This window comes from Colius striatus, chromosome 26 (assembly GCF_028858725.1).
Source record: "Colius striatus isolate bColStr4 chromosome 26, bColStr4.1.hap1, whole genome shotgun sequence".
Classification (NCBI taxonomy): Eukaryota; Metazoa; Chordata; class Aves; order Coliiformes; family Coliidae; genus Colius; species Colius striatus.
The window spans coordinates 1,309,159-1,335,963 of NC_084784.1; the positions used below are offsets into that span (position 1 = coordinate 1,309,159).

General features: G+C 53.1%; 2 protein-coding genes across 4 annotated transcripts in view; both read right to left on the bottom strand.

Annotated features, from left to right (window-relative positions):
* Positions 1–9,528: 9,528 nt before the first annotated feature.
* On the bottom strand, positions 9,529–22,709 carry LOC104561902 (keratin, type II cytoskeletal cochleal). Its single transcript, XM_062015600.1, has 9 exons — positions 22,228–22,709; positions 20,718–20,926; positions 17,773–17,833; positions 17,168–17,263; positions 16,274–16,438; positions 14,527–14,652; positions 12,991–13,211; positions 12,452–12,486; positions 9,529–10,821 (listed from the first exon to the last, which is right to left on the bottom strand). Exons 1-9 carry the CDS (start codon positions 22,612–22,614, stop codon positions 10,634–10,636), a joined length of 1,488 nt encoding a protein of 495 aa, XP_061871584.1. The 5' UTR covers positions 22,615–22,709; the 3' UTR covers positions 9,529–10,633.
* Positions 22,710–22,935: 226 nt separating this feature from the next.
* The window catches only part of BCDIN3D (BCDIN3 domain containing RNA methyltransferase), a 67,644-nt gene continuing 63,774 nt past the window's right edge, over positions 22,936–26,805 (bottom strand). For all 3 annotated transcript variants that reach the window (XR_009820449.1, XR_009820447.1, XR_009820446.1), the window contains 2 exons: positions 26,176–26,325; positions 22,936–23,079 (listed from right to left, as the gene is read on the bottom strand). The gene's annotated coding sequence lies outside the window, so the exon portion shown is untranslated. The remainder of the gene's footprint in view (positions 23,080–26,175; positions 26,326–26,805) is intronic.

Sequence of the window (26,805 nt, forward strand, 5' to 3'; positions counted from 1 at the left end):
GCTCCTCGCTCTGCTGTTTATTTTCGTCATGGTTTCCCTCTCCTCAGTATGAGGAACCAGAGAAACCACCAGCAAACACAGGACAGCAGCACAAAGAATGGAATTGTGGAGCTGAATGGAGTGATTCAGAGGCTGCTTGGAGAAGATGAAAACAACAAAGCCCAGGTAAGGATGACTCAGGGGGCAATAATGTGTCAATTGCAATTCCCAGGTTTTGGCTTTCCAAAGCTCCCCTGGCTAGAGCAAGGGAGCAATGAAGCCAGTTTGGATGAAAACACAGAATGCTGAGGGCTGGAAGGGACCTGGAAAGCTGCAACCCCCTGGAAAGCTCATCCAGTGCAGCCCCCTGCCAGGGCAGCAGCACCCAGAGCAGGGCACACAGGGACTCATCCAGCTGGGATTGGGATGTCTCCAGAGCAGGAGCCTCCACAGCCCATCTGGGCAGCCCCTGCCAGGAGTTTCTCCCGCTGTGCCAGTGGAACCAGAGAATCACACAGTGATGGGGGTGGGAAGGAACCTCCAGAGCTCCTCCAGCCCCCTCAAGCAGGTTCCTCATGCTCAGGGGGCACAGGAATGAGGCCAAGGTGGGGTTGGGATGTCTCCAGAGCAGGAGCCTCCACAGCCCATCTGGGCAGCCCCTGCCAGTGCTCCCTCACCTCAGATTTGCCTGTAACCCAGAGAATAAAGTGGTCTATTACAACTAGTTACTGAACTGCTCTCAGTAGAAAAGACAATAAAGTCTCAGCTAGGCAGAAGAACCATCCTGGAGTTAGAGGCTTACCTACAGAGTCTGAAAACATAACAAAGTGGAGGTGGGTGGGTACACAGAGGCACATTTGAGAGCTCTGAAGTATCCAAAGCACGTGCAAATAAGTGGCAGTAATGAAAATCTCCTACCTGCAGAGGCAAACTGGAAGGTGCCACTGCTGAAACTGAGGGACACAGGGAAGTGGTTGTCAAGGAGGCAAAGTGCAAACTCTCCCAGCTGGAGGTATCCCTGCAGAAGGCAAAGCAGAACATGGCCTGTGGGCACCAGGAGCTGATGAACATCAAGGTGGCCTTGGACATCAAGATCAGGGAAACACTTGCCTGGGAAGACAACTGGGTTGAAGACACTATGTGACAGAAGCTTCTGCTCCTCCAGGAGGGTGTGGAGGCTCCTTCTTGGAATGTCTCCAAAACCCACCTGGACAGGCTCCTGTGTGACCTGATCTAGGTGGGAGCTGCTTCTGCAGGGGGTTTGGACTGGATGAGCTCTAAAGGTCCCTCCCAACCCCACCACGCTGTGAGTCTATGATGGTAACAAGAAGTGAAAACTCCAAGGAAGCAGAGTCTCACCTCGACCATCTGACTCCCTTGTGCTGCTGCTTGTGTGACTGTGTCTTGTTTTGTCTCTATTTCTCCCCAGTAAACTGACACCACAAACCTGGGGTGACCTGACACAGCTCCTCTCCTCAGAGTTACAAACCACACACTAATGGGACTATTAAAAATACCCCAAACTCAAATCAAAGCTGAGGCCATTTCTTGCTAGAGTCCTCAAGAGGTTCACTGGCTTCTGGAAAACATGGGGTGCAGATCTGCTCTGTGGGAACAGGGAGGGGGGTGAGATCAGGTGAGAACACATCTCATATGCCCCACACTCCTCCTGTGTCTATCACTCAGTGGACATCACACCCCTTGACCTAACCCAGTGGCTGGACTGGCTCTTAAAGATCTTCTCCAACTGAAACCATTCTATAAATCCCTAAAACCAGGATGGAAAGAGAGAGGAAACACCTTGGGGGCTGAAAACAGCTGTGGCATGTCAGAGCTGCTGAAGTGCAAGAGATCATGGGAAGAGGAACAAAACCAGGGGGTATTTTCCTGCTCTGAAGCGTGTGGAAGGATGAAGAGGAGGAATTTTCTCATCAAACCCTTCACAAAGTAAATAAATAAATGAGATTCTTGCATTTCAAACAAAAAGTAGCACCAAAACATCTCACCCCCAACATGCTCAACCCAACTGGAACCATTTGGCTTCCTGGAGCGAGCTCAGCACACTTTGGGGGGATTTCTGGAATCAGTCAATGACACATCCAAGTGCCTTTCCCTGTTGTGTCTGAGAACCTGCAGCTTTATCCACTGTCCCTCTCTCCTCGTGGGTCAGGCTCTCTGCAAGGCTTGTCCTCAGATTTCTGCCCAAAAGTGCTCCACAGTTGCATTTGGTGCCAGTCATCTCCCAGGCAGAAAGCATTTGCTAGGATGGCAACGTGGAGAGAAGAGACACAGCCAGAGAGCCATAAAATCCAACAGCAGTCTGCAGCAATGAGGTCTGGCAGAGGAAGACTGAGGGCAAGCACAAGATTAACTCCAGATCTCCTCATACCCCATGAAATAGGGAACCTGAGGATGTTTGTGAGCCCTGGAGCTGGAGTGTCCAAGAGCTCCCAGATGCCTACAGCAAAGCTGCTCATTTTGGCTTGCAATTGTAACCAACCACTGAAGAGAGAAGGGGAAAGAAATGCAGTAAACAAACCCCAGATTATTACTGTGAAACTTCCACCCTGCCCCTACAAAACACACCTTCCTCCCACACAGCAACACAGGCAGCAGTGCTATCCCCATCCTCCCAAGGGCTGACACACACACGAGCAGCAGGGGTAGGAGTCTGAGCCCTCACCCCTCACTGAGGGCACTTGTCCAGTGCAGGAGGTGAAGGCTCAACACTGACCCTGCCCCAAACCAGGTGGGAACCCAACCTTCAAGCTGAGGGTCAAGGGGAAGAAGACACCAGGTCTTTGAGGGTTTGGCTCTGCTAAAGCTTCATGTTTCAAGCATCACAGAATGGTTTCATCTCCCAGCCCATGGGGTGCAGCCTCTGTCCCAGCCCCATCACCCACCAGCCCATTGCCCTCAGTGCAGCACCCACCCAGCTCTGAAACCCCTCCAGGGATGGTGACTCCAGCAGCTCCCTGGGCAGCCCCTTCCAAGGCCTCACAGCCCTGGCAGGCAACAACTTGCTCCTCACACCCAGCCTGAACCTCCCCTGCTGACACTTGAGGCCGTTTCCTCTGGTTCTGCTGCTTGTTCCCAGGGAGAACAGACAGCTTCAATCTCAACTAACCAGCAATTCCCTCCATTCCCATTCCAAATCATGCTGGAAAACATCAGCAACCTGCAGAACAATGACCCTGAGAAATAGCTTTGACCCCACAGACATTCCCCTGGCGTTACAGTACGTTGCCTTTTTACAGGCAGAGCAGAGCAGTCACCACTAACCTGACAGCGAGACTTTGGTCATGAATTCTCAGTGAATTCACATTGTTTACTGTCAGTTTTTAATAACCAGCAGGTTGAATCACATTCTCCTTCAGAGCTCTCACTTGCACACTGAGGAACCAGCAAAGCTGAAAGATTTCCTTCCATAGAAAAGCATTTGACGTTTTCAAAGCCTCAGTTCCACTTTGTCCAGCCTATAAAAAGGAGAGCATGCAGCTTTTAACCAGTGTCCTGAAGACAATTCACCCAGCACCACCTCCCTAATGTGTGTTGCTATCACACAAGGACTAAATATGACCCCTTGGACCTAACAAACAGCACCCTTCAAACCCTTGTGGGGCAGGTTTCCTGCTGCTTTCTCTGCAGGTTAAGCACAATACATGCTAAGTAGCTCACATTCTTTGCAACATATTTGTGGAAGTCTCATGCAGCCTCACCCCACCTCCACACAAATAAAAGGAAGGTGGTGCTCCCCTGGGAACTGGAACCTGCTCCCAGCACATCACCTGCAACAATCCCACCAGCAACCACGTCCTGCTGCTCCTGCAGCATCAGTTTCAGATGCTCCATCAGGAATTTCAGCTCTTCCTCTGTAGCTCTCCCCAGGAACTGATGTAGTTTCAGCCCTGCCTTGTGTCACTGGGGCTGTGCTGTGGGCTGCTGTGGCTTGGGTTACTTCAGCAGTAGAAGTCTGGATGGTATGGCATGCTCCAGGCCCAGAAGAGCTGTTGGAAGACATCCTCCTCCAAGACACAGATATGGCTTTGGTGCAGCTCCACAGGGTTTGGCTTTGGCTACAGAGTTGGTGGAGTCTCCAGGCCATGCACTATCAACTGCTCAGACTGGAGCTCAGTCCCAACATGCAAACAGTGGAGGGCTGAGAGAAGGAGCAGATCAAGACCCTCAAGAACAAGTTTGCTTCTTTCACTGACAAGGTGAGCTGAGAACCCTTCCCCAGCTCCAGTCTGTAGGCACCAGAGTCCAAGTGAGGTGTCTAGCATGGAAAGGGTATGGAATCCTTGCAAAATAAGTCACTTGAGACATGGAAGGCAACTTGCCTAAGGATGCTGGTTGAGCACCAAGGTGTTTAGGAGCCCTATGGCCTTGCTGCCATTGGGGAAGCTTTAGTGTAGGAGCACTAATGCTCTGATCTCCAGGCCTGGCTACAGGGAAGGAACAAGCTAAGACCAGTTGCATCAGCCTTCCTGTTCCCATTCCTCTCTGATTTATTGCAAACCTCTCCTTTCCTACAAGTGCTTAGTTTACTTGTCCATTTCCACATGGGCAGCCCAGAACAAAAGCATCCTGGATTAGCAAAAGCTGCATTCACATGTGCCAAGAGCAGGAACACATTTCACTGCTGTTGCACAGACAATGGCTCTCACAAGCTCTGAACCCTCCTCTCATTCCCCATTTGTCTCCCTGGGGCTCAGGTTCAATTCCTGGAACAGCAGAACAAGGTGCTGCAGATCAACTGGAGCTTTTTGCAGGGTCAAAACCACTGCAGGAACACCCATCATGCCCATGTTAGAGGCTTATATTGGTAACTTGAAGAAGCAGATGGAAGCAAAGCAACAAGCCAAGGCCAACACACAGCCACAGCAGAGCTGCTGTGTGCTCAGCTCCCCCCCACCACAGGCCCATGTCCCATTAGGTGGGGATACAAAAGGCAAAGAGACCCTTTCTATGCATGAGACTTACACTGTTCCTGCAAGGAAATCTAAGAGCTAAGAAGAGCTAAAATCCCCCTCACCACTCCCATCATGCAGCTAAAATGAGCTGCCTTTGGTGTAGTTCTCTGGTCTTTCCACTCCTATGGATTCAAGGATTAAACTGAAGTGGCAAAGAGGGCACATTCACCTAAGAACAACTTCATTAGAGCTTTATCCAGCCCAGATGTCTCAGCAGCCCCCACCCCAGTTTTATCAGCCAGCCTTTTGGATTACACATACACCCTGGCATGAGCAGAGCTCACCTAAACTCACCTTGTAGTTTCCTTGCTCATTGCATGGATTATTTGCCCCAGAGGATAGAGTTCAAGGGCTGCTGCTGTTTGAAGGCATTCTGCTTTACATCCTTGCTTTACCTGTTTTGAAACTGATCCTCAACTTTCCTTTTCCTTCTGGGTTTTTAGTGGCCTGGCTCATCTGTGGCCATAAATGCCACCAGAGCTGAAGGGTCTGGGGGCCAGAGTCTGCTGTCAGGGATGAAAAGGGCTGATCCATTAAGTTGCCTGGCCCTAAAACACAAAACTCTGGGATCTTGGTCAAGGGATGCAAACACAACCTTAAACCCATGGGACCAGCAGCAACTGCCCTCCCAGGTGTCCAATACCTAGCACACTGAACTGCTAGAGAAGGACATTAACCCCATGTGAAGGGGAGGAGGTGATCTACATCTAATCACCATGTATTCTGTGCCCTGCATTCCAGACTACAATCTTGCAATCAATTGACATGGCAACTCAGTTACCTCCATTCAACACCTTCATCTGGGGGAAGGAGGGTTAATTCTTGTCTCTGCTCCAGGATCAGCAATGCCAAAGCTCACAGGGGTCTAAAACAAGCACAGGCCAATGCCTCCATCCACTGGGAGCTCTTCCTTCCTACCCCAGACACTGCACCACAACGGTCTCCCCTGACCCCCAACACATCTACTCTCCATGCACACGAGCAGCTACACCAAGGAGAGGGGTTACAGCCTGTCTCTCACCACTGACTCAAAGGCACAGCTCTGTTCTTCCTTCACAGGGGCACACAGGGAGCAGGATCCATCCCACCCAGCTGAGCATTCACAACACACTGATGCTTCCCAGGTTCTACATCTCCATGAGCACAGGGTGGAGCCTCAGATGATTTTTTTCCCCCTCCAGGAAAAACACAAACATTGAGCAGGCACTGACCCAGCAAAGATGCTCCAGCAGCTCCCATCAAGCTAACTGAAACGTTTTGTTACTGTCACTGGTTGCTAAAGCCCCTCAAAACCATCCCAGGTTGCTTCAAGTTGCCTGTGAGCTCCTCAAGAACCAGATTCCAGGAGCTGCTAGATGGTTTCACACTTGCTTGTCCTTCCACTCATCCTGGCACTAGGGCAGATCCCACTCAGCTCACTGCAAGGATACCCCAGGGGAAGCAGACCCAGGTCCCAGCCTGTGCTATGGGCCCCTTTCCAGGCTGCAGCTGCCCCAGCACAAAGTCTCACCACCTCCAGAAAGAGGCTGAAAAACCTTTTCCCCTCCACTACGTGGGACATTGCCCTTTATAACCTCATCAAGCCAATCAGGGTTCCCAGGTGGGAGCTTTCCCAGGGCAGGAGCTGTTTCCCCCACCTTGTTCCTCCCTGCGCAGTGGAGCTGGGGTCTCAGCCCAGCCCACCCTGGTTTCATGACATGTAATTCCTTTTAAACACTGATGGAAGCTGAAGCAAATGCAGCTGAAACACTGGGGAACTGAAGGAAGCTCCTCACTCTCTGCAGCCTTCCTCCCAGACCTGGTTGCATCCAAGTCCTCACCCTTCCCCTGCCTCAGTTTCCCTATAGGGAAGAACAGTACTTACCTCTGTTGTAAAACCCTCTGACATCTGTGGATAGAGCCAGGTTGCCACTGACCTCAGTGTCACAGTAACACACATCCAGCTTCCCATCCCTCTGGTAGAGCCCCTGGGGGTGGGGGGCAACATGGTTCCATCCTGCCCTCAGCTCAGGCACTTCACTGGGGAGAGAAAATCAGGGCAGTTGACAGGAGGGGTGAAATGCAGAGGCCAAGCACAAGCAGAAAGGGCTGAAAACTCCAAGTATTGCTTAAAGTATTAGCCAAAAATACTTCAGTAAGTATGATGAGGCACAATTACTGTGCAACTGACCCTGCAGAGAGCAAGAGGCACGATAATTAGTTTATGATGCTGAGTGAAGCTGCTGAGGCACTCGGAGCCCTGGCTGTCATTTACACCCTTGTGGGAACCAGCAACCCTGCAAGAAGCAGAGAAAGAGCAATTTCACTGCTTTAACGAGCTCAGGAACCCTTGTAGAGTTGGCTTGAAAGGAGGAAACACAGCTGACCACCCAAACAAAACCACTTGGGCATATGTAATGCCTGTGAGCAAAGCAGCTGCAGGGAGGGACCTCCCCAGGGCTCAGCCCTTCGGGTGTTCAGCTCACACTGTCATGACCAAGGGCTGTGGGAGGCTTCAGTGATGAAGGCAACCCTTACAGTTATGGAGCTGTCCTGTGGAAGGCTGAAGGTACACAGCTGAGCAGAGGAGGATGGATGTGCTCCTGACTCTGTCCTATCACCCACGTGAATCATCACAGCAAGGGAAAGGGGGAATGGGATGAACGCTGAGATGGCACCAGATGGGTCAAAGGACTTGCCCATTTGGGGAGGAAATACCCTCTGCAATTGTCTTTTGCTGTCTGCCAGGCTCCATCTTTCCCTCAGCTCACATTTGCAAAGCTAAACAACCTCCAGCTTACCTCAGATTCTCTCTCTGAGCCCAAACAGCTTCTCCACGAGGCACCGCAGCTCGCTGGGTCACTGCAATGTCAAGACCAGGCACGTTCCTGGCCTTGCACCAGCAAGAACACCCTTTGTGAGTGATTTTATACACATCATCCTTCTTAGTCACTGCTGCAAAACAGAGAGGCCAAAAGAAACCTGCTCTGTGGGTCGTGTGATGGCTTCTTCTACCTTTCCATACCTCCAGGGCCTCTGTGCTCCCTTCTCGGTGCCTCTGTTCTCTCCAGCAGTGACCTGCTGCCCACCAGCATGGGAAGCTCAGCTGCTGTTCAGCAAAGCCTGGCACTCAGGACATGCAGCCCCAAGGGCCAGCACCAGGTGAGGGCTCTGCTGCCAAAGAGCTGCCCTCAGCACCAAAGGCACCCTGGGGCTGCCAGTGGCTGTGGGCTGGGGGTGGGTGGGTGTTGGGTTTCGCTGGGTTTCGTGGATCTCCTGCCCCTAAAAGTGCAAAAATCCCCTGCAAAGCTGCTGGGATCATTGCTCCTGAATGCAACTGGCAGAAGTTGGACCTCAGCAGGAGGTTTAGCAGTGCACCTGCATCACACAGACTCAGGGCACTTTGCTTTGTAAATCAACATCCCCTCTGAGGCACACAGATTAAATTCGACCTGCTTGCACTTATGACCCCAGGCTGAGCCAAGACTGGATCCAAACACCAAGCAGAGAGCACAAAGGGCATCTGTCTCCACAGACTCACAAAGGTATTTCCCAGCATCTCCTGGAAGGTGCAGATCCCTTGTTCATTGCTGTGTGTGGGGTGTGCTGCTGCTGCTGCTGTGGTAAAGCTTCCAGTGCCTCCTCCTGAGTCAGTGCTGCAGCAGGCACAGAGCTCTGCCAATGTCTTGTAGTGCTAAGGGAGACCACAACTCCTCATGCCAGCAAATAGTGGCTGTTCCTGCCCAAATCATCTGGGCCACATTGATCTCTAAGCGTTTCATTTGGACTTCAGGGGATACCTTATCATCTTCCTTTTTGGCCACACCACAGAAGCTGTGAGCTGGGTGTGCTGGGGCAGGGACACCATGGCTCTGCTGGCTCCCTCGGTGCCACCACGTGTACTGGAACCACACACAGGTTCAGACCATGCTTGCTCAGGCAAGTGATGGGGTCTGGGTTGTGCATAAGCAGACAAAGCATCCCTCAAGGTCCTGGCAGCCTCGTGGCCATGCTCAATCTGGAGGGAACAGCTTCCCTTAGGGACTACAAAATCTCTGCCTGGTACATCCCCACTGCAGTGACACCTCACTGCTCCTCAGTGCTTGGAATGCAGCTGCACCTTGGCCCTACAAGAACAAGAGCAAGCTCCAAGAGCAAGCCCTTCTCAACCTATGCTGCCCCAGAAGGAGCAGGAGTGAGTTGTCCATGTGAAACAAGGCCCAGCTTCACCTCTCCAAGCTTTGGCCATCTGCAAGAGAGGCGTCTGCTCCCATGTTTTTGCTCCTCTGCTCAGCAGAGGAAGATGATGCTCGAAGAAGGACTGGTCTCAGTCCTGATCAAGGGCCAAGTGCTTGCAGGAAAGCAGTCCCATCATCCCACTGCAAAGCAGGCAGGTAAAATCGAGCCAGGAATGAAAGACTGTGCAGGCAGCAAACCCTACACAGCAAACCCTGACCACGGAGTGACACTGCTGCAGGGGACAGGGCCAGGAGCTGCCTCTGGGGCCAGGAGGAAGCTGAGATCCTTGCATGTTTTCCAGAGCTCCTGAGCATCCAGGGCAGCAGAGAGAAGCAATTCAGATGGGACTGAAACAACATGTAATAGGGAAACTTTATTAAAGGCCTCATGAGAATGTCTTGGAGCACCAAGGCATAAAATATCAATCAAAGACACACTGCTAGGACATGGCTGAGCACGTGACAGAACGATGCTGTGTGGTTTGGAGCTGTTTATCTGTTCTTCCTACTGCAGTAACAACTGAGCTGTCTTCCCTGGCACATCCCAGTGGAAGACACATTTTGGCAGGAACAAGTAGTTATTGCAATGATGCATCAGCAAAACATGTGTTTTCCCTGGATGTAGTGTAAAGACAGCAGATATCAGCAGGCAGGCTTTGAAAGCAGAGTGGTAAACAGAGACACCAGGGATGGGGAATGTTATCTCCCATGACAGTGGGGCTACTTAGAAATGTCAGCAACTTCACATCCCTTAGGCTTTGGGCTGCTTTCAAAGATAAAGAATGAGTGGGGGAGCTCATTTATGAGCTGCTTTGCTATAAAGAACCTGAAAGTAAACCTGTCTGTTGCTTTCAGTAGGAAACTGGCTTCATTGAATCATTGAATTGCATCCCTGAGCCCATTTCTAAAGACAATGAGGAGAAACCCAAAGCAGCTTTCACTGTTTTCTCCTTGCTGTACTTCAAGAGAGTAAACCCAGGCTGAAATCTTCACAAGGGCTGGCATTTTCTGAGGAGCCCAAGGGAATAAAAGTCTTCCAAATCATATTAAGAGGGAGATAATCTTCTGGTCTCTTTTGCAAAACCACAGCAGAAACGTGGGACAGCTTGCCATGCAAATGATTGCTCTGCCTTTCAAAGGGTGAAATCCAGCCCTGAGCAGGGGGTACCAAGCACACAAGTAACAAAAGCATTGCCCTGCCCACTCCACTGGATAAATTTCACCCTACAGGCTTGAACCTGCTCTCAGTGGAACGACTCCCACTGAGTTCAACAGTGCAGGATCATGCCTCAGGCGTGACGTGGCAGGGTCAGGTACTCTGGTGTGTCTGATTGCAATTCATTCATCACTGCAGAAATGGTGCAGCCAATTTGTCCTACGAGATGCACAACAAAACACAACTTTTCTTTCTCTATGGTTTCCCCCCCGCCACGGAACGGGCACGGCTCAGCGCCGCTCCTGCAGCTACTTCCTCACGCTTCTTCTGCTGGACGAGGTCGTGGTGATGGTGTAGGATTTGGTTGCACCCCCAGAGGAGAAGCCCAGTGCCCCGCTGCCCATGCCTGCTCCCAGGCTGAGGCCTCCTCCAATTCCTCCTCCCAGCAATCCACTGGAGCTGCTGTAGCCACCTCCACCGCTGGAGCTGACCACGGCTGTGGCACAGAGAGAAGCAAATCACATGTAAGCACCAAGGGAACTTCCACCCCACCTTGGCAGCCTCACAGAAAAGGGCATCTTCAAATTGCAGCTACCAGAACTCTCCTTACACTAATCCTGCAAAACACAAAGCCTGAGACACTAATAAACTGAACAAGAGGCAGCAACGTGGGCTGGTGGGCAAGGAGCCAACAGCAGCCTGGGGGGCATGGAGAGAGTGTGGGCAGCAGGGCCAGGGAGGTTGTGCTGCCCCTCTGCTCTGCCAGAGCTGGGGAGGCCTCAGCTGGAGTCCTGGGGCCAGTGCTGGGCTCCCCAGCTGCAGAGAGACAGGGAAGTGCTGCAGAGAGGCCAGGGCAGGGCCAGCAAGATGCTGAGGGATGGAACATGTGTGTGAGGAGGAAAGGCTGCAGCCCTGGGGCTGTTCAGCCTGGGGAACAGAAGCCTGAGCTCAGGGGCAACTCAGCAACACTTTAAAGTATCTCCCCAGCTGCAGAAGGACAGGGAACTGCTGCAGAGGCCAGTGCAGGGACACCAAGATGATCAGGGCACTGGAGCATCTTCCTTCTGAGGAAAGGCTGCAGCCCTGGGGCTGTTGAGCCTGGGGAACAGAAGCCTGAGCTCAGGGGGATCCCATCAGTGCTGCTCAGTCCCTAAAGGAGGATGGATGGGGCCAGGCTTTGTGCTGGGGTGGCCAGTGGCAGGACAAGGGGTGATGGGCACAGGCTGGGACACAGCAAGTGCCCCTGGCCCAGGAGGAGCAAGTCCTTTGGTGCTGAGCTGAGGGAGCCCTGGCCCAGGCTGCCCAGGGAGGGTGTGGAGGCTCCTTCTCAGGAGGTTCCCAACCACCCCTGGACACGTTCCTGTGCCCCCTGAGCCAGGGGAAGCTGCTGGAGCAGGGAAGTTGGGCTGGATGAGCTCTGAGTTCCTTTCCAATCCCCACCATGCTGTGATTCTGTGACACTGATTCATTACATTTGGGCCCAGAGCATTTATTCTCTGTGCTAAGCCAGATGCATGTGAGGGCTGAGCAGCTCATCCCCTCCTCCATCATTCAGTCTGCCTCAGGACCCTCAGTACCATGGAGAATCCCATCTCTTAAACACATCCTGCTCATCCCTTGGCACACCAAGGAGGCTGTGGGCATGTGGTTCACCAGCTCTCAATGGTAATTAAGTGGGTGAAAATTAGAGCCACTGCTCTAGGGCTGCAGACTCCCAGACACCAGCATTGGTGCAATGTCCAGGCAAGGCTGGGAAGACACACTCTTAACATCACTTTTGCACTAACTCCCAACCCTGGCAATGCCTTTTCTCATTGGTACATCTTTCTCCAAGCAACAGAAATGGGAGGAAAGAAAGATCAACACTCCTCCAAGTCAAACTTCAGACAGATGAGTTAGAGCTGGAGTCTGCCATGGAGCCAACAGCACCATCAACTTCTGTCTCAGGGGGCTCCCACTTAAGAGGAGGGTGAATTGGTTTGTAGAAGCCAAGTTAACTGGTTTGTGGAAGCCAAGTTAACTGGTTTGTGGAAGCCAAGTTAACTGGTTTGTAGGGCCCTACAAGGCTCCTGCACACAGACTCCCACCTGCATTTTCTACAAGCAACGCTTATAAAATCAACTTACAGATGTTGACGTTGCCAACTCCATCACCAGCCAACCTGTTGGAGAAGGAAAACACAAAGGGAAGAGGACAGGTTAGACTCTGCATTACTCAGTGTTCCCCCAGGGCCTGGGAGCTGAGGATGGAGACAATGGCAGTGAGTTATTGCTGCTGCTGTAAATCACTCAGCCAAGATAAGTGTGCCATCCAGTGCCTTGCCCCAGCCCTACATGCACACGTGCTGTGATCACCTGGGGGTGGCTGAAAGGGCACAGCTCTGTCCTAATTCCATGGGGATTTGAGCCACTGGGAAACTTTCACCTCCAGCATCTTAGATGGAAACCAATGTTTGTCTTCTTGGCATATTTTCCCCACAACTATCAACTTCTCCCCAGTTTGGCTCCTCAGCCAAAGCACTTCCAGGGCCCAAACCAGTTCAAAATGCAAGGTTCTCTTCAGTTATTTCCTTGCAGACACTGGAACTGGGCCATCACAATGACCCCAAGCAAAGGGAACAAAGGGTTGGACCCTTTCTGAGGTGAAACCCCCAGGCTGCACCCACCTGCTCTCCTCTCCCTCCAGCAGCTTCCTGTAGGTCGCGATCTCGATGTCCAGGGCCAGCTTGACGTTCATCAGCTCCTGGTACTCCCGGAGCTGCCGGGCCATGTCCTGCTTTGCCTTCTGCAGGGCTGCCTCCAGCTCCTCCAGCTTTGCTTTGGCATCTTTGACAGCCAGCTCACCACGTTCCTCAGCTTCAGCAATGGCTGCCTCCATCTTGGCACGCTGCAGGGACAGAGCAGGACACCTCAGTGGGCATCTCACCTCCTTGGTGGAGGACACCACTGCCCATGGACTCCTGACATGTCCTGGCCAGACCATCTCTGTGTATCTGCAGAGCCCTGCAGCCTTCTGCACAACGTTTAGATCACTCCAAGTTCAAGCCTACTGATTTTTTAGGGGGCACTGGATGGAGATGAGCCTGCAAAGGAGGTTCATCTCATCCCAAGATATGTTCTTCTTCTCTCCATTAGCTGTATTTTCAGAAGACTTTCTCAAGGTAATCCTCAGCTTCTCAGCCCACCCACACTGCACAAAACAGCACAACTTAGGGTTAATGCAAGCTCAGGTTTTCTCTCCTATTATGCCCCAGAGCTTGTTCAGAGCCAGTTGGTCTCCAGCAAGCTTTGATGTGAGGCAAGCGTGGACTAGAGCAGGCCTGCAGTTAACAAACAATGCAGACCTACCCTGAAAGCATCCCTGTGGGGCCACATCAAGCTGGCAGTCTAATAAACCCTCAGCTGTGCCCCCTGCACCTCCAAAAAAAGCCTCATGTTTGGCAGGAAGGGCTCCCAGGGAACACATGTGCCTCATACTCTCATTCATTATTCAAGGGAGCTGCACACGGTCAGCTCTTCCTTTCTAAAGTGTGTGTTGAAGCCTCCCTGCCCTGAAACCAAATAAACACAAATGGATGATTCACAATGGCTTATCTCCAGCTTTGTGCAGCCTGGTTGTTCACAGCCAGGTTCCAGTCCCAAACATGGTCTGAACCACTCACTGGCCTGGCTTCCCTTTGATGCAGCGATAACAGCCCCTGCAGAAAGCAAACAGAACTCCCATACAGCCCAAGAAGCCTTTCATGTGCCCAAACATGGTGTTCCCTTCTGCAAAAAGGGAGTGCACAAAGATCCCAGCAGCAAAAAGGCACAAGGAATGTGTGTGGCTGGGGAGGGAGGCCACATGCAGCCTTGCTCTTTGGAAGGGGCTCTGGATCACTCCCCTTCTGCACCCTGGGGGTCGCTGGTAGACTTGTCCTCCCCTGTAACTCATCCCTCTCCCAGCATTTCATTGCTCACAAGTTCCTCCCTCCAGCAGAAGTGATATGTATTGAGGGTGAGCATTACAGCCACCCCCACACTGCTTCTGCAGCTCACAGAGCCACGGCTGCAAGAGATCCTGAAGAGCATCGAGCACAACCACTCGCCTCCCACCGCCACACGTTGCGTGACACAGAAGATGCCACGTTCCACCCAGCTCCCTGGCAAGCCTGCTGCTGCTAAACCCACTGCTGTGCAGCAGGAGAAGGGCAGCTCCTCACCTGGGCCTTGGCGTTCTCGATCTCACCCTGCAGCCTCTGGATCATTCGGTTTATCTCCGAGATCTCGTTCTTGGTGTTGCGCAGATCGTCCCCGTGTTTGCCGGCCGTCACCTGCAGCGCCTCGTACTGCCCAGCACAGGGACACACAACCATGGAGTCAGCCTGGCACTCAGCCAGCTGCCCAGCATCTCTCCCACTCATGACACACACAACACATGGATTAACATGAGGCTGGAACCCCTTTAGCTCTCCATCACTGCAGTGGTTTGGGTGGGTCAGGTTTGGGTGGCTGGGGGGGCTACAGGGGGCTTCTTTAAACAAAGAGCTGCCAGAAGCTTCCCCTGGAGCTGCCAGGGCCAGGGCCAGTCAGTTCTAAGCTGGTCCCACAGCTGAGCCAGGCCTGGCCAATGAGGGACTGGGGTAACAACTCTGGGATGAATGTGTTGGAGAAGGGGAAGAAGCTGCTGGGCAGTTGCTGAACTGCAGCAGCAACAGGGAGTGAGGGGGTGAGAACATCTCCCCAGACACCAAGGGCAGTGAGAAGGAGGGGAGGAGGGTGCTCAGGCCCTGCAAGAAAGATCCCCCTGTGAGTTGTGGTGAATAACAGAGTCTCAAGGGCTGGAAGGGAGCTGGGAAGCTCATCCAGTGCAGCCCCCTGCCAGAGCAGCAGCACCTAGAGCAGGGCACACAGGGACTCATCCAGCTGGGGTTGGGATGTCTCCAGAGCAGGAGCCTCCACAGCCCATCTGGGCAGCCCCTGCCAGTGCTCCCTCACCTCAGCAGGGAACTAATTCTGCCTTGTGTGTCTCTGGAACCTCTGATGTTGCAGCTTGTCCCTGTTACACCCTTGTCCCGTCATTGGCCATCCCTGAGCACAGCCTGGCTCCAGCCTCCTGCCACTTGTGAACATGACTGAGCTCAGCCCTCAGGCTCCTCTTCTCCAGGCCACAGAGCCCATGGTGGAGCAGGTTGTCCCCCTGCAGCCCAGGGAGGCCCCAGGGAGCAGAGACCCACCCACAGCCCGTGGAGGAGCCCACCCCAGAGCGGGTGGATGCCTGAAGGAGGCTGGGACTCTGTGGGGAACCCACCCTGGGGCAAGCTCCTGGCAGGGCCTGGCAGTCTGTGGGGAGAGAGGAGCCCAGGCCACAGCAGGTTTGCTCCCAGGGGATCCTGTGAGGGACTCAGGCTGCAGCAGCCTGCTCCTGCTCCCCCCATGGATGTCCCACGCTGGGGCAGGCTGTGAGGAGCTGCCCCTGGGACAGGCCCCAGGCTGGAGCAGCTCATGAGGAGCTGCAGCCCATGGCAAGGAGCCACAGTGGAGAAGCTCCTGAGGGACTGTGTCCCGTGGGAGGGAGCCCACAGGGCAGCAGTGGGAGGTGTGAGGAGGCCTCTCCCTGAGCAGCAGCAGCAGCAAAGTCCATCTGTGATGAACTGACCCCAACCTGCTGGGGGGATGAGGGAGAGTCCTGGGCAGGGGGAGGGATGTGGGGAGGGGTTTAAGGTTTGGTTTGATTTCTCACCTCCCTGATTTGTTTTGATTGTTTATTCATCAATCAAACCTTTTCTCCCCATGTTGAGTCTGTTTTGCCCCTGACACTAATTGCTGAGTGATCTCCCTGCCCCTGTCTCCACTCACAAACCTCTCATCATGTTTCTCTCTCCCCTGACCAGTTCAGGAAGGGAAGGGATAGAACAACTTGGTGGGCACCTGACACCCAGCCAAGGCCAAACCACCACAATAACTCACCTTGCTCTGGTACCAGGACTCAGCCTCTGCCCTGCTCTTGTTGGCAATCTCCTCATACTGGGCTTTGACCTCTGCAATGATGCTGTCCAGGTCCAGGTTTCGACTGTTGTCCATAGACAGCACCACTTGTGTGTCAGAGATCTGCGCCTGCAGCTCCCGAAGTTCCTGCCAGTTGCATTAAAACCAACACCATTAATCACTGGCTTACAAGAGCCTCTCTTTGGGAAACTTCTCTCTTTAACTGAGGGGGAAAAAAGGGAAAGACAGGTAAGAACTCAATAAAAATATTCATTAATTAGGAGGAAACCAACTGAATCCCATCAGCCTTGCAAAGCACAAAGGAACAAGCAACAGGGTAATTGGAGCTACTTTATCACTCACATTTTGACAGCAAGGTTGTTTTACCCCACTCCTGAGATAAGAACCCAACACAAATACTATCCCAAGAAGCTTGAGCATCAGATTCACAACAAAGAGAGGGTCAAATTCCACCACTTACACCCAAGGATGCAAGAGTCCAGTTCAATGGAACTCTTATCTCTTAAATAATGGGTATGATAAAGGTGTCTGGGACAAGGAGCTTTCCTTTCTGTCTCTCACACAGCACACACCATGGCACTGGCTATAACACACAGGTTGGCCTTGTTCTCACATCAACAGCAGCAAAGAAAATGATGCATGTCCTGGCTCTGTGTGTCATAAATCCATCCCACATCCCAGACAGGGAGGCATCACTGGGACGTGAACTTTACTGACAGGAGTCTTCCCTCCATGTCTCCACCACCTTTCTTGTCTCTGCAAACAGCACACTGATCTTCTCAGGCACCATTTGCCCTTCTTCACCCACTGCCAGTGCTCCACTGCCACAGCCATGAGAAGCAGAGAGGACCTCACCTCTTCATAGAGTGACCTCAGGAAGTTGATCTCATCTGTCAGGGCATCCACCTTGGCCTCCAGCTCCACTTTGTTCATGTAGGCAGCATCCACATCCTTAAAAAATAAGAGAGATAATCCATTGAGATTGCCATAGCTTTGATGTCTAAGTCCACCCAGCCTTTGATGGCTTCCAAAGCAGCCATGAGCACGCTGAGCTCCCCAAGCTGCCTGCTCTCCATGCCCCATGACTCACCATGCCCCAAGGATTATCTACCAGGGTGCCAAACACTGAGGGTGTGCAGCATCCCATATGTTCTGTAGGGTCCCCTGGACCTGTGTTTGCAAGCCCACTGTCAGTTTGGACAGTCAGGGGATGTCTTAGGGATGCCCCCAAGAAAGATATAACCATAATCTCTGATACCCATGGCACCTGGCACTCCCTCCCAGCTTCCTACAGAGACTTCACTGCCTACACTGAGGCAGCCTTTAGCCAGCAATGAGAGCTGTAATCCTTCACCTGTGGGGCTCCAGGGACAGCTACAGCAAAGAGAGTGTGAGGGCATAAGGGAGAGAAGGGCTGCAAACATGTATGGGCAGCCCCAGCTGATGCCCATGGCACACACCTTCTTGAGCACCACAAACTCGTTCTCTGCTGCCGTGCGCCTGTTGATTTCATCTTCATACCTGCCAGGAAAACAAACCAGGGATTGCTGTGAACTTAGAGCCTGGGTTAAAGGAAAAGATGTTCCCTTGATTCCCTTCTCTCTCCTGCCATCTCTTTGTGAGCCCATGACTTCCCCAAGCAAACCAGCCACAGGTTTGCTGTCGGCAGCAGGTTGGTGTTTGCACAAGAGGTACCAGCTGAATGCTGCAGCTCCAAGGGACTGTTGGGATGATGACACCTGAAAGCTGTTCTGGTCCACATCACCATGACTACTAACCTGGAAAGCATTTGTGACCCCCAGTTTTCTATATTCATCAAAATTCACTGCACTCTAGGAAGACTTCTGCTCGTTATCCTGAGCCATGGACAGCTGCAGGATGGCACTTTATGTCCTGAGGCTCTTGGCCCTTGTGAGAGCAAATACAAACACAGAAGAGATCTAAGCAGGTTCAACAAATTCCTCTATGCTGATCAGAGCACCAGCTAATGCCACTCTCACTGTGCACATTACAGACATCTGAGAAGGTTTTGCAGGTGCCAGTCACCTGTCACTGTCCCAGTAAGAGCCATTCTCATTATCTTCATTCTGCACAAAGTCTGCTTCAAAGTCACACAAAGTTCAGAGATTGGCTACATCCCATTCCTTAGGGGTTCACCTTTACATGCAAGGAGCTAGAACCTCAGCAGATACAGGTCATACTTGATGGAGTTCACTGATCTGTACCACTTGCAAGCCTGGCTCTTGCAGCTTACACCTGCCAAAACAAACAGCAGGAGTCTGCTATGTGAATCCTGAAAGTCATCCAAGGAGTGCAGCAGGAACCACTTTCTCTGTTTCAGAATGGCAGTTGCCAAAGTTAGAACACTGCTGTCTTTATTTACCCAGTCCCTGCATGGCTAACACTGTCATTTGCCTTTCAAACTGTGAGCTGCTTCACTTTCAACAGCCTTCCTGGAGCACCTCTGCTTCTGCTCCACCCACGCTGGCATAAATGGACCTTGTCCCTTGGAGTCAATGAACTACTGCAGAGCAATCTCTGACCTGGCAAGTTGTGTACACACAGCCTGCAGGATGGGCTTGGAGAAGAGGAAACTGAGGGGTGATCTTATTAATGTCTACAAATATATAAAGGGTGAGTGTGAGGAAGATGGAGCCAGGCTGTGCTCAGGGATGGCCAATGATGGGACAAGGGGCAATGGGGATGAGCTGCAGCATCAGAGGATCCAAAGAGACACAGGGAAGAATTTCTCCTCTGCTGAGGTGAGGGAGCCCTGGCAGGGGCTGCCCAGATGGGCTGTGGAGGCTCCTGCTCTGGAGACATCCCAACCCCACCTTGGCCTCATTCCTGTGCCTCCTGACCATGAGGAACCTGCTTGAGGGGGCTGGAGGAGCTCTGGAGGTTCCTTCCCACCCCCATCACTGTGTGATTCTCTGGTTGCACTGGCACAGGAGGAGAAACTCCTGGCAGGGGCTGCCCAGATGGGCTGTGGAGGCTCCTGCTCTGGAGACATCCCAACCCCAGCTGGATGAGTCCCTGTGTGCCCTGCTCTGGGTGCTGCTGCTCTGGCAGGGGGCTGCACTGGATGAGCTTCCCTGGTCCCTTCCAGCCCTTGACATTCTGTGACTCCCAGAGGCAGGTAAAAAGGCTGAATTATTCCAGAGAGGTTTGTTGAATCCCCCAATTCCTGGGGGAAGCTTCACTCAGCTGCTCAAGGAACTGATTCATCATTCAGTACCTTCCACAACCTCCTGAGGTGCCCCGTGTGCATGGGCACGGTCACCCTGGCATGGGCACGGTCACCCTGGCATGGGCACGATCTGCTCCTGCCCTGCCTCCCTCTGAAACACACCCCTAGTCCATGCAGGTACTAAGAAGGGACCAAATCTCATTCCCTAGAGCCTCGTGCATGTGAATCTCTCCCCCTACCCCAGATGTGGAGGGAGAGTTGCTGTGTAACTTGGAGTTGTAGCAGGGGAGGCCACAGCCACAGGAGCAGTTGCTCATGTTGGAGGTATTCTGCTTAGAAGATGAGATTTTCTTCACATCAAGGGGGAGAAGCAGGTTCTGAACTCCAGTTATGACATTCTCAGCCCCTCTGCTGCACGAGGCTCCTAATTCCTGCTTCCCTCCTCTTGGCACATACAGGGTTTGGTTTTACACAGACCTGGGAGCTGGAGGGATAAATATGGACCTGTGCCCCTGGCATTCATGTGACATGCAACTAAAACTAGGGCTGTGATTCCTCTGGGTGCAAACCAGCTCCTTGAGAGATGCAAAGTACAACTGTGGGTGAGCACACAGCAGAAATAACTGAGCAGGGCTGGGGGAAACATCATTCTCAAGCACCTCCTTGGGAATCACTGGCTATTGACTTTCCCTAAACACACCCTGGGGATTATCAGATCTATTTGCTTTCAGTTCCTGCTTGATCCAGTTTACCAGCTCCCTCTTTCATTTCTTTTTTTTCCACTAAAGGCATTCCCCTGTGGAGCTGGGCTGGGCACAGGCTGGGACAAAGGCTGCTCCCTTCACTGGACTCCTCCCAAGCGACATGATTTGGACTGAAAAATCACTTGGTGATGGCAGGTCACCTACCCACAAAACAAGCAGCAGCTCAGCCACCACCTGCCAAGCTGCAGAGCTCCTGTGGGGTTCCTACAGAGCCAAACAGGCACAAAGCTGTCCCTGAGAGAGCCAAAGCCAAGAGGATGGAGCCACTGAAGACCATTTGGGAACAAACTGCCAGGGACAATGAGAGATCCAGGCAAGAAGAATCCAGGCAGCTTCCCTGGGCTGGGAACAAAACCTCCTTGTCCAGCAGAACAGCTGGGGACACCTCTGCTAAGCTACTGAGCAACCTGCCAGCTCAACTACACCGTTAGATGGGAAGATGATACATTACTTGGTCTTGAAATCCTCAACAAGATCCTGCATGTTCCTCAGCTCGCCCTCCAAGCGCCCTTTGTCGTTCAGCAACCCGTCCAGCTGCCGCCGCAGGTTGCTGATGTAAGCTTCAAACATGGGGGCAATGTTACTCCTGGCAGTCTTCTGGTCCTGGAGGAGACTCCATTTGGTCTCCAGCATTTTGTTTTGCTGCTCCAGGAACCGGACCTGGCAAAACAAATCAAGGAGGTCACTTGGGAAAGTGGGAGGGAAGGGGGAGCTGACACACAGAGTTTGAAGGATGGTATGTGAAGAATGTAGGTTGCTTGTGGGAAGCACCTAAACCCTGGTGATAAAGACCATGAGGGAGCACTGATACTCTAAGGCTTGGCTTATGACTTTAAGGCTTTGTATGAAGTGAAGATAAGCAGATTCTGCTTGCCTCATGCTTGACAGAAGCCATCCACAGACCTCACAGTCAGCCAGTTACTCAGACTCCAGGTCTGGATTCCTTGCATTTTGAGGATGCCAGAGTTGAGGTTTACACAGGACATAGGATCAATCAGTGCAAGACAGTAAAGCCACAGAGGTACAGGGCAGTGCAAATAAACACAGTAAGCTCTGGCTTGTGACAAAGATCTGTTCTGCTGGGCAGCTCCTCTCCCAAAGGAATTCCTCTCCCCTCCTCCCTGTATTTGCTGTGCTTGGGTGCAGATTTCATCTTTAAAGCCTGTACCCATGTCATAGAATCATGGAATGGTGGGGTTGGAAGGGACCTTTAGGGATCATCCAGTGCAACCCCCCTGCAGAAGCAGGTTCACCTAGATCAGGGGGCACAGGAATGTGTCCAGGTGGGTCTTGAAGAGCTCCAAGGAAGGAGCCTCCACACCCTCCCTGGGCAGCCTGGGCCAGGGCTCCCTCAGCTCAGCACCAAAGGACTTGCTCCTCCTGGGCCAGGGGCACTTGCTGTGTCCCAGCCTGTGCCCATCACCCCTTGTCCTGCCACTGGCCACCCCAGCAAGGAAATGTCACCTCAGTCTCCTGACACCCTTTATCAGACTCACAGCATGGTGGGGTTGGGAGGGAGCTTTAGAGCTCAGCCAGTGCAACCCCCTGCAGAAGCAGCTCCCACCTAGGTCAGGTCACACAGGAACGTGTCCAGGGGGGTCTTGAAGAGCTCCAAGGAAGGAGCCTCCACAGCCTCCCTGGGCAGCCTGGGCCAGGGCTCCCTCACTCAAATAGGGAAAGAGTTTTTCCTTATGTTTAAGTGGAACTGGTTGTGTTCCAGCTTCATCCCATCACCCCTTGTCCTGTTGCCAGCTACCACAGAAACAGGGATGCCCTTATGGGCAATGGCAGCCTAATGCAATGTAGCTGGTTTTAGCTAAATAACTAAACCCAAAGCTATTTGCTTGCAGTAGGCAAAACCCCCCCTTCCCCTGAGGCCCCATTTGTGAGTCCCCCACTGGCTGAAGCAGCTTTGGGGCAGAGCAGTACCCACAGAGCCCTGGCTCTCTCCAGCACCTCACCTTGTCGATGAAGGAGGCGAATCTGTTGTTGAGCGTCTTGATCTGCTCCTTCTCCTCCTTCCTCACCCTCTGGATGTTGGGGTCAATCTCCAGGTTGAGGGGTGTCAGGAGGTTCTGGTTGATGGTGACCTCCTGAATGCCAGCCGGGCCCCCACCCAAGCCCATCCCTCCGTAGCCGTATCCAGAGCGAACGCTGTAGGAGCTGCCCCCTCCCAGGGAGACCCGTTTGCTGGAGCCCAGGTTGTACAGGCTGGAGCTGCCAAAGCCTCCTGCCCGGCCCAAGGCAGCACCCCCGAGTCCACGGCTGGAGGAGACGGTGCTGACCCGCACGTGGCTGATCCCCGGCACGGCGGCAGAGCGCGAGCTGAAACTCACGGAGCGGGACATGGCTGCTCAGAGGGTGTCTGTGCTATCCCCCACCCTTGCAAAGCTCAGGGCAGCTGTGCTGGAGACCAGGCAAGTGAGAGAGTTCTCCTGACTGCTCCTTTTATCCGTTAGAAAAAGCTGGGCTTGGCCCAAGGGCGAAAGAGGGATCATTTTACTGCCTCGGAGGGCTGGGTGTGCCTGGCTGCCTTCCCACCCTCCCTCAACCTGCTGAAGGCGAGCAGGAGAGAAGGGAAGGGCCAGGGAAGGGACAGGACACACCTGGCGCCGTGTCCCCAGGCTCAGACCTGGCTTTGTTCTGCACCTCCCTTCGCCTCTGCCACACACACAGCCGCAGGGCATGGGGCACGGAGCACAGGGCATGGAGCATGGAGCACAGGGCATGGAGCACGGGCTCTCCTGGGCTCCCATGGCAAGGACAACGCTGATCCCCACGTCCTCATGGCTCCTCAGTTCCTCTCTGCTTGCCTAAAGGGAAATGAAAGGCAACATGCATTGGCTTTTTAACATATTGCAGAGCAGGTTGCTCCTCTGTGCAGCAGCAGAAAGGAGATAAGGAGCCTCAGCTTAGTGCCAGGTCCAGCCTAGTTTAATATAAACCAAAAGCAGCCGCAGCCTTGGACACACACACACAGAGGGCACAGTGCTGGCAGCACCTGCACCCCGTGGCTCCCCCTCTGACACCCTGGGTTTGCCTTCTCTCTGCTGTTGCTGCTGAAATAAAGATGGTTTAGGTGGGTTGCTGTACCTGGAAACACTCAACATGCTACTCCAGGAGACAGGACAGGTTTCTGCTTCAGTTTCTGGGCTCTCCTATCTTTTATGGCCTTTCTGCCTTTTGCCTCAACAGGGCACATCTCCTTACTAGCAAGTGATAAATCCTCCATGAGATGACAAAGCATGGTCTGAATATGTCACCCTTCAACTCTTCCCCTGATCAGGACAGCAAGATAATGCTGGCTACGTGTTCTGGCCACAGCTTATTCAAACTATGCACTTCCCTCTTCGTGGGAAGAATACAAGTTGGCTGCAGACACCAGCTGCTAAGGGGAAATGCTCTTTTTGCAGGAGTGAGAGGGACAGACTGAGCCAGTGACATAAGAGGCAAGAGTCCTCCCTGCCCTGCAAGCTGTCTCAGCTTCCACCAGCAAAAAACCCCAAAGAAACCCACTGAGTGTAAAGCAAAGTGGTGTGTTACACACACCCAGCTCTACCTGACCCCGTGGCTGATGCAGACAGGCCAGGCTTCCTTTATCAGAAGCCTCCAGCTGCTTTACACAGCTCCAGGTCCTTCTGAGTTCAGAGAGAGAGAGGCAGGCTGCTCTTGCAGCTCCTCTGAGAAGGCAGGGATTGAATCTCAACGTGTGAGTTAGAGTCCTACAGTCAGGCAAGAGTAATTCCCCCCTCAAAGCAAGCTCAGGGTGCTGGGTTTTATCAGGCTGCATTCCAGCCTCAGCTCCTTTGGATCAGCAGACAGGGCTTGTTCTGCACAACACCACAGGCAAAGCAGAAAGCATCCCAGCCAGGTGAAACACAAGCCTGCTGTCAGGTGAGACTGTCAGAAAGGCAAAGCCACTCACAAACACCAGTCCAGCAGTAAGAGAGCTGAACCTCACCCTGGTTTGCACTATCAAGGGCCACATCAATGAGAAGCCATTCTTTTCATCTTGCCACCATGCAGCAGCCCTGATTTTAGGTAGGGATGAGTCTGTCTGCCACTCAAACCTCAAGCTTTCCTTTCTGTGCCATTTAGCAACTCAGCCAAAGCAGGAGAGACCTGGGGCAGCCTTGCTGCTCCACTCCCCAGCTCCCAGTGTCACCAGTCAGGAGCCCTTGCACTCCCTCAGACATCCTGCAGTGAACATCCCCCATGTTCATCTGGTTTCCAGCCAGGTTAAATCCCAGCAGGATCTGGTGACCCAGAGGTGTCACAAGCAGAGTTTGCTTGTGTTGTTGGGATGCCATGGTAACACTGCATACTTTCACAACCAAAAGGAAGGGTAAATACTTCCAAGCACATGTGAATGACCCCCAGGGATTCAGGTCTGGTAGCACAGGAGAAAGGCCAGGCTGGGGGTGAGCTGCTGGAGGGCAGCTGGGGGACAGCAAAGGGAACGTGGGGCAGCAACGTGGGCTGGTGGGCAAGGGGCCAATGGCAGCCTGGGGGGCATGAAGAGAGTGTGGGCAGCAGGGCCAGGGAGCTTGTGCTGCCCCTCTGCTCTGCCAGAGCTGGGGAGGCCTCAGCTGGAGTCCTGGGGCCAGTGCTGGGCTCCCCAGCTGCAGAGAGACAGGGAAGTGCTGCAGAGAGGCCAGGGCAGGGCCAGCAAGATGCTGAGGGATGGAACATGTGTGTGAGGAGGAAAGGCTGCAGCCCTGGGGCTGTTCAGCCTGGGGAACAGAAGCCTGAGCTCAGGGGGATCTCATCAGTGCTGCTCAGTCCCTAAAGGAGGATGGATGGGGCCAGGCTTTGTGCTGGGGTGGCCAGTGGCAGGACAAGGGGTGATGGGCACCGGCTGGGACACAGCAAGTGCCCCTGGCCCAGGAGGAGCAAGTGCTTTGGTGCTGAGCTGAGGGAGCCCTGGCCCAGGCTGCCCAGGGAGGGTGTGGAGGCTCCTTCTCAGGAGGTTCCCAACCCCCCCTGGACACGTTCCTGTGCCCCCTGAGCCAGGGGAAGCTGCTTTAGCAAGGGATTGGGCTGCAGCAGCTCTGCAGGGCCCTTCCCACCCCACCATCCTGTGACTCTGTGGGTTAAACATCCTCCTGGAGCAGCAAATGCTTTAACATTAGGACTGTTGTCTTTGATGTCTCAAGCAGCCAGCCCCATCCCTGCACACCCAGCAACAGCCCAGCACCATGCACCAACGCTCACAGAGCCACCAAAAGAGTCCCAAATGATCAACCTCTCCACAAAGCCTTGGGGAAACACACTAAATTCTCAACTCCAGCCTAGAAAGTGCAGAAAAAGACACATATATCCAATACAGTTTGTGTCCTGATGGAAGAGCAAGCAGCTCCTTCTGCTGATCGGTGTCAGGCTGTTGTTTCCACATCCTCCATCAATGTCCCACGGGCTATCTCTTGCTGTGTGCTCAGACTGCAATGTTTGGACTGAAAGCTTTCTGGAGCAGGGAGTGCCCTGAGGTTTTGTGTTTGCACAGTGCAGACCTGGTTTGTAATTACTGCTCCAAAGTGCTTCAGCAATGACTCATAAATTAATCAGTGGCCCAACCACAAGCGCTGTTTCGGTGGTCTCATGGTTGGGGTCTTGCAAGAGCAGGATGGGGCACTTCAGGGCTGTCAGAACAACCCTGTTCTTGCTAACAGCCCTCTCAAAGCAATGCCAGCACAGCCAGGTTGAGGATTCCCCCCCAGTGCTGTGATCACAGGTCTCATTTGCAGCATCTATGGAGTCTCATTCATACAAATGCCCAGCAGCTCCTGCCAACACAGAGGAGCTTTCTGCAGAGGGAACATCATCTCTTGCTGCCCATGTACCGACAAGCTGATGCACAAATGAGCCAGGTCTGGCTCAGGCAGCCATCTCTCATGTTACTGATCTCTCACCTCCTGCTTCTTGTGTCCCCCAGGAGATAAAGCCCAGCAGTGACTCAGCTCTCGGGGTGTCTCGGCGACAGCAACGCGGCTTTTCCAGCAGCCCGGCGGCTGCCTGCTTTGAAGGATTCACAGCTCCAAAGGTTGCTCCAGCTCATTGCCCTGCAACAGGAACCCTCCTCCTATAACTCAGGGCCTTACACCTAATTCAAAGCCATGTCTTTGGTTTTCTGCCACTTCCAAAGCACTTCAGTGGCTCTCTTGAAGCTGGTGTGATCCCCCTGATGTGAAGTCATCACCTCCCCAGTCTTACAATGAGCTCAAATCCTCACACATTTCCTAAGCAAGTGGCTTTTCTGAGGACTTGAAACCACTTATCACAGAATCACAGCATGGTGGGGTTGGGAGGGAGCTTTAGAGCTCATCCAGTGCAACCCCCTGCAGAAGCAGCTCCCACCTAGGTCAGGTCACACAGGAACGTGTCCAGGGGGGTCTTGAAGAGCTCCAAGGAAGGAGCCTCCACACCCTCCCTGGGCAGCCTGGGCCTCACCTCAACACTGAAATGCTTTTTCCTTATGTTTGAATGGAACTTTTTGTGCTCCAGCCTCACTTGTGGGGCCTCTCTCTGTTGCAGTGCCCTTG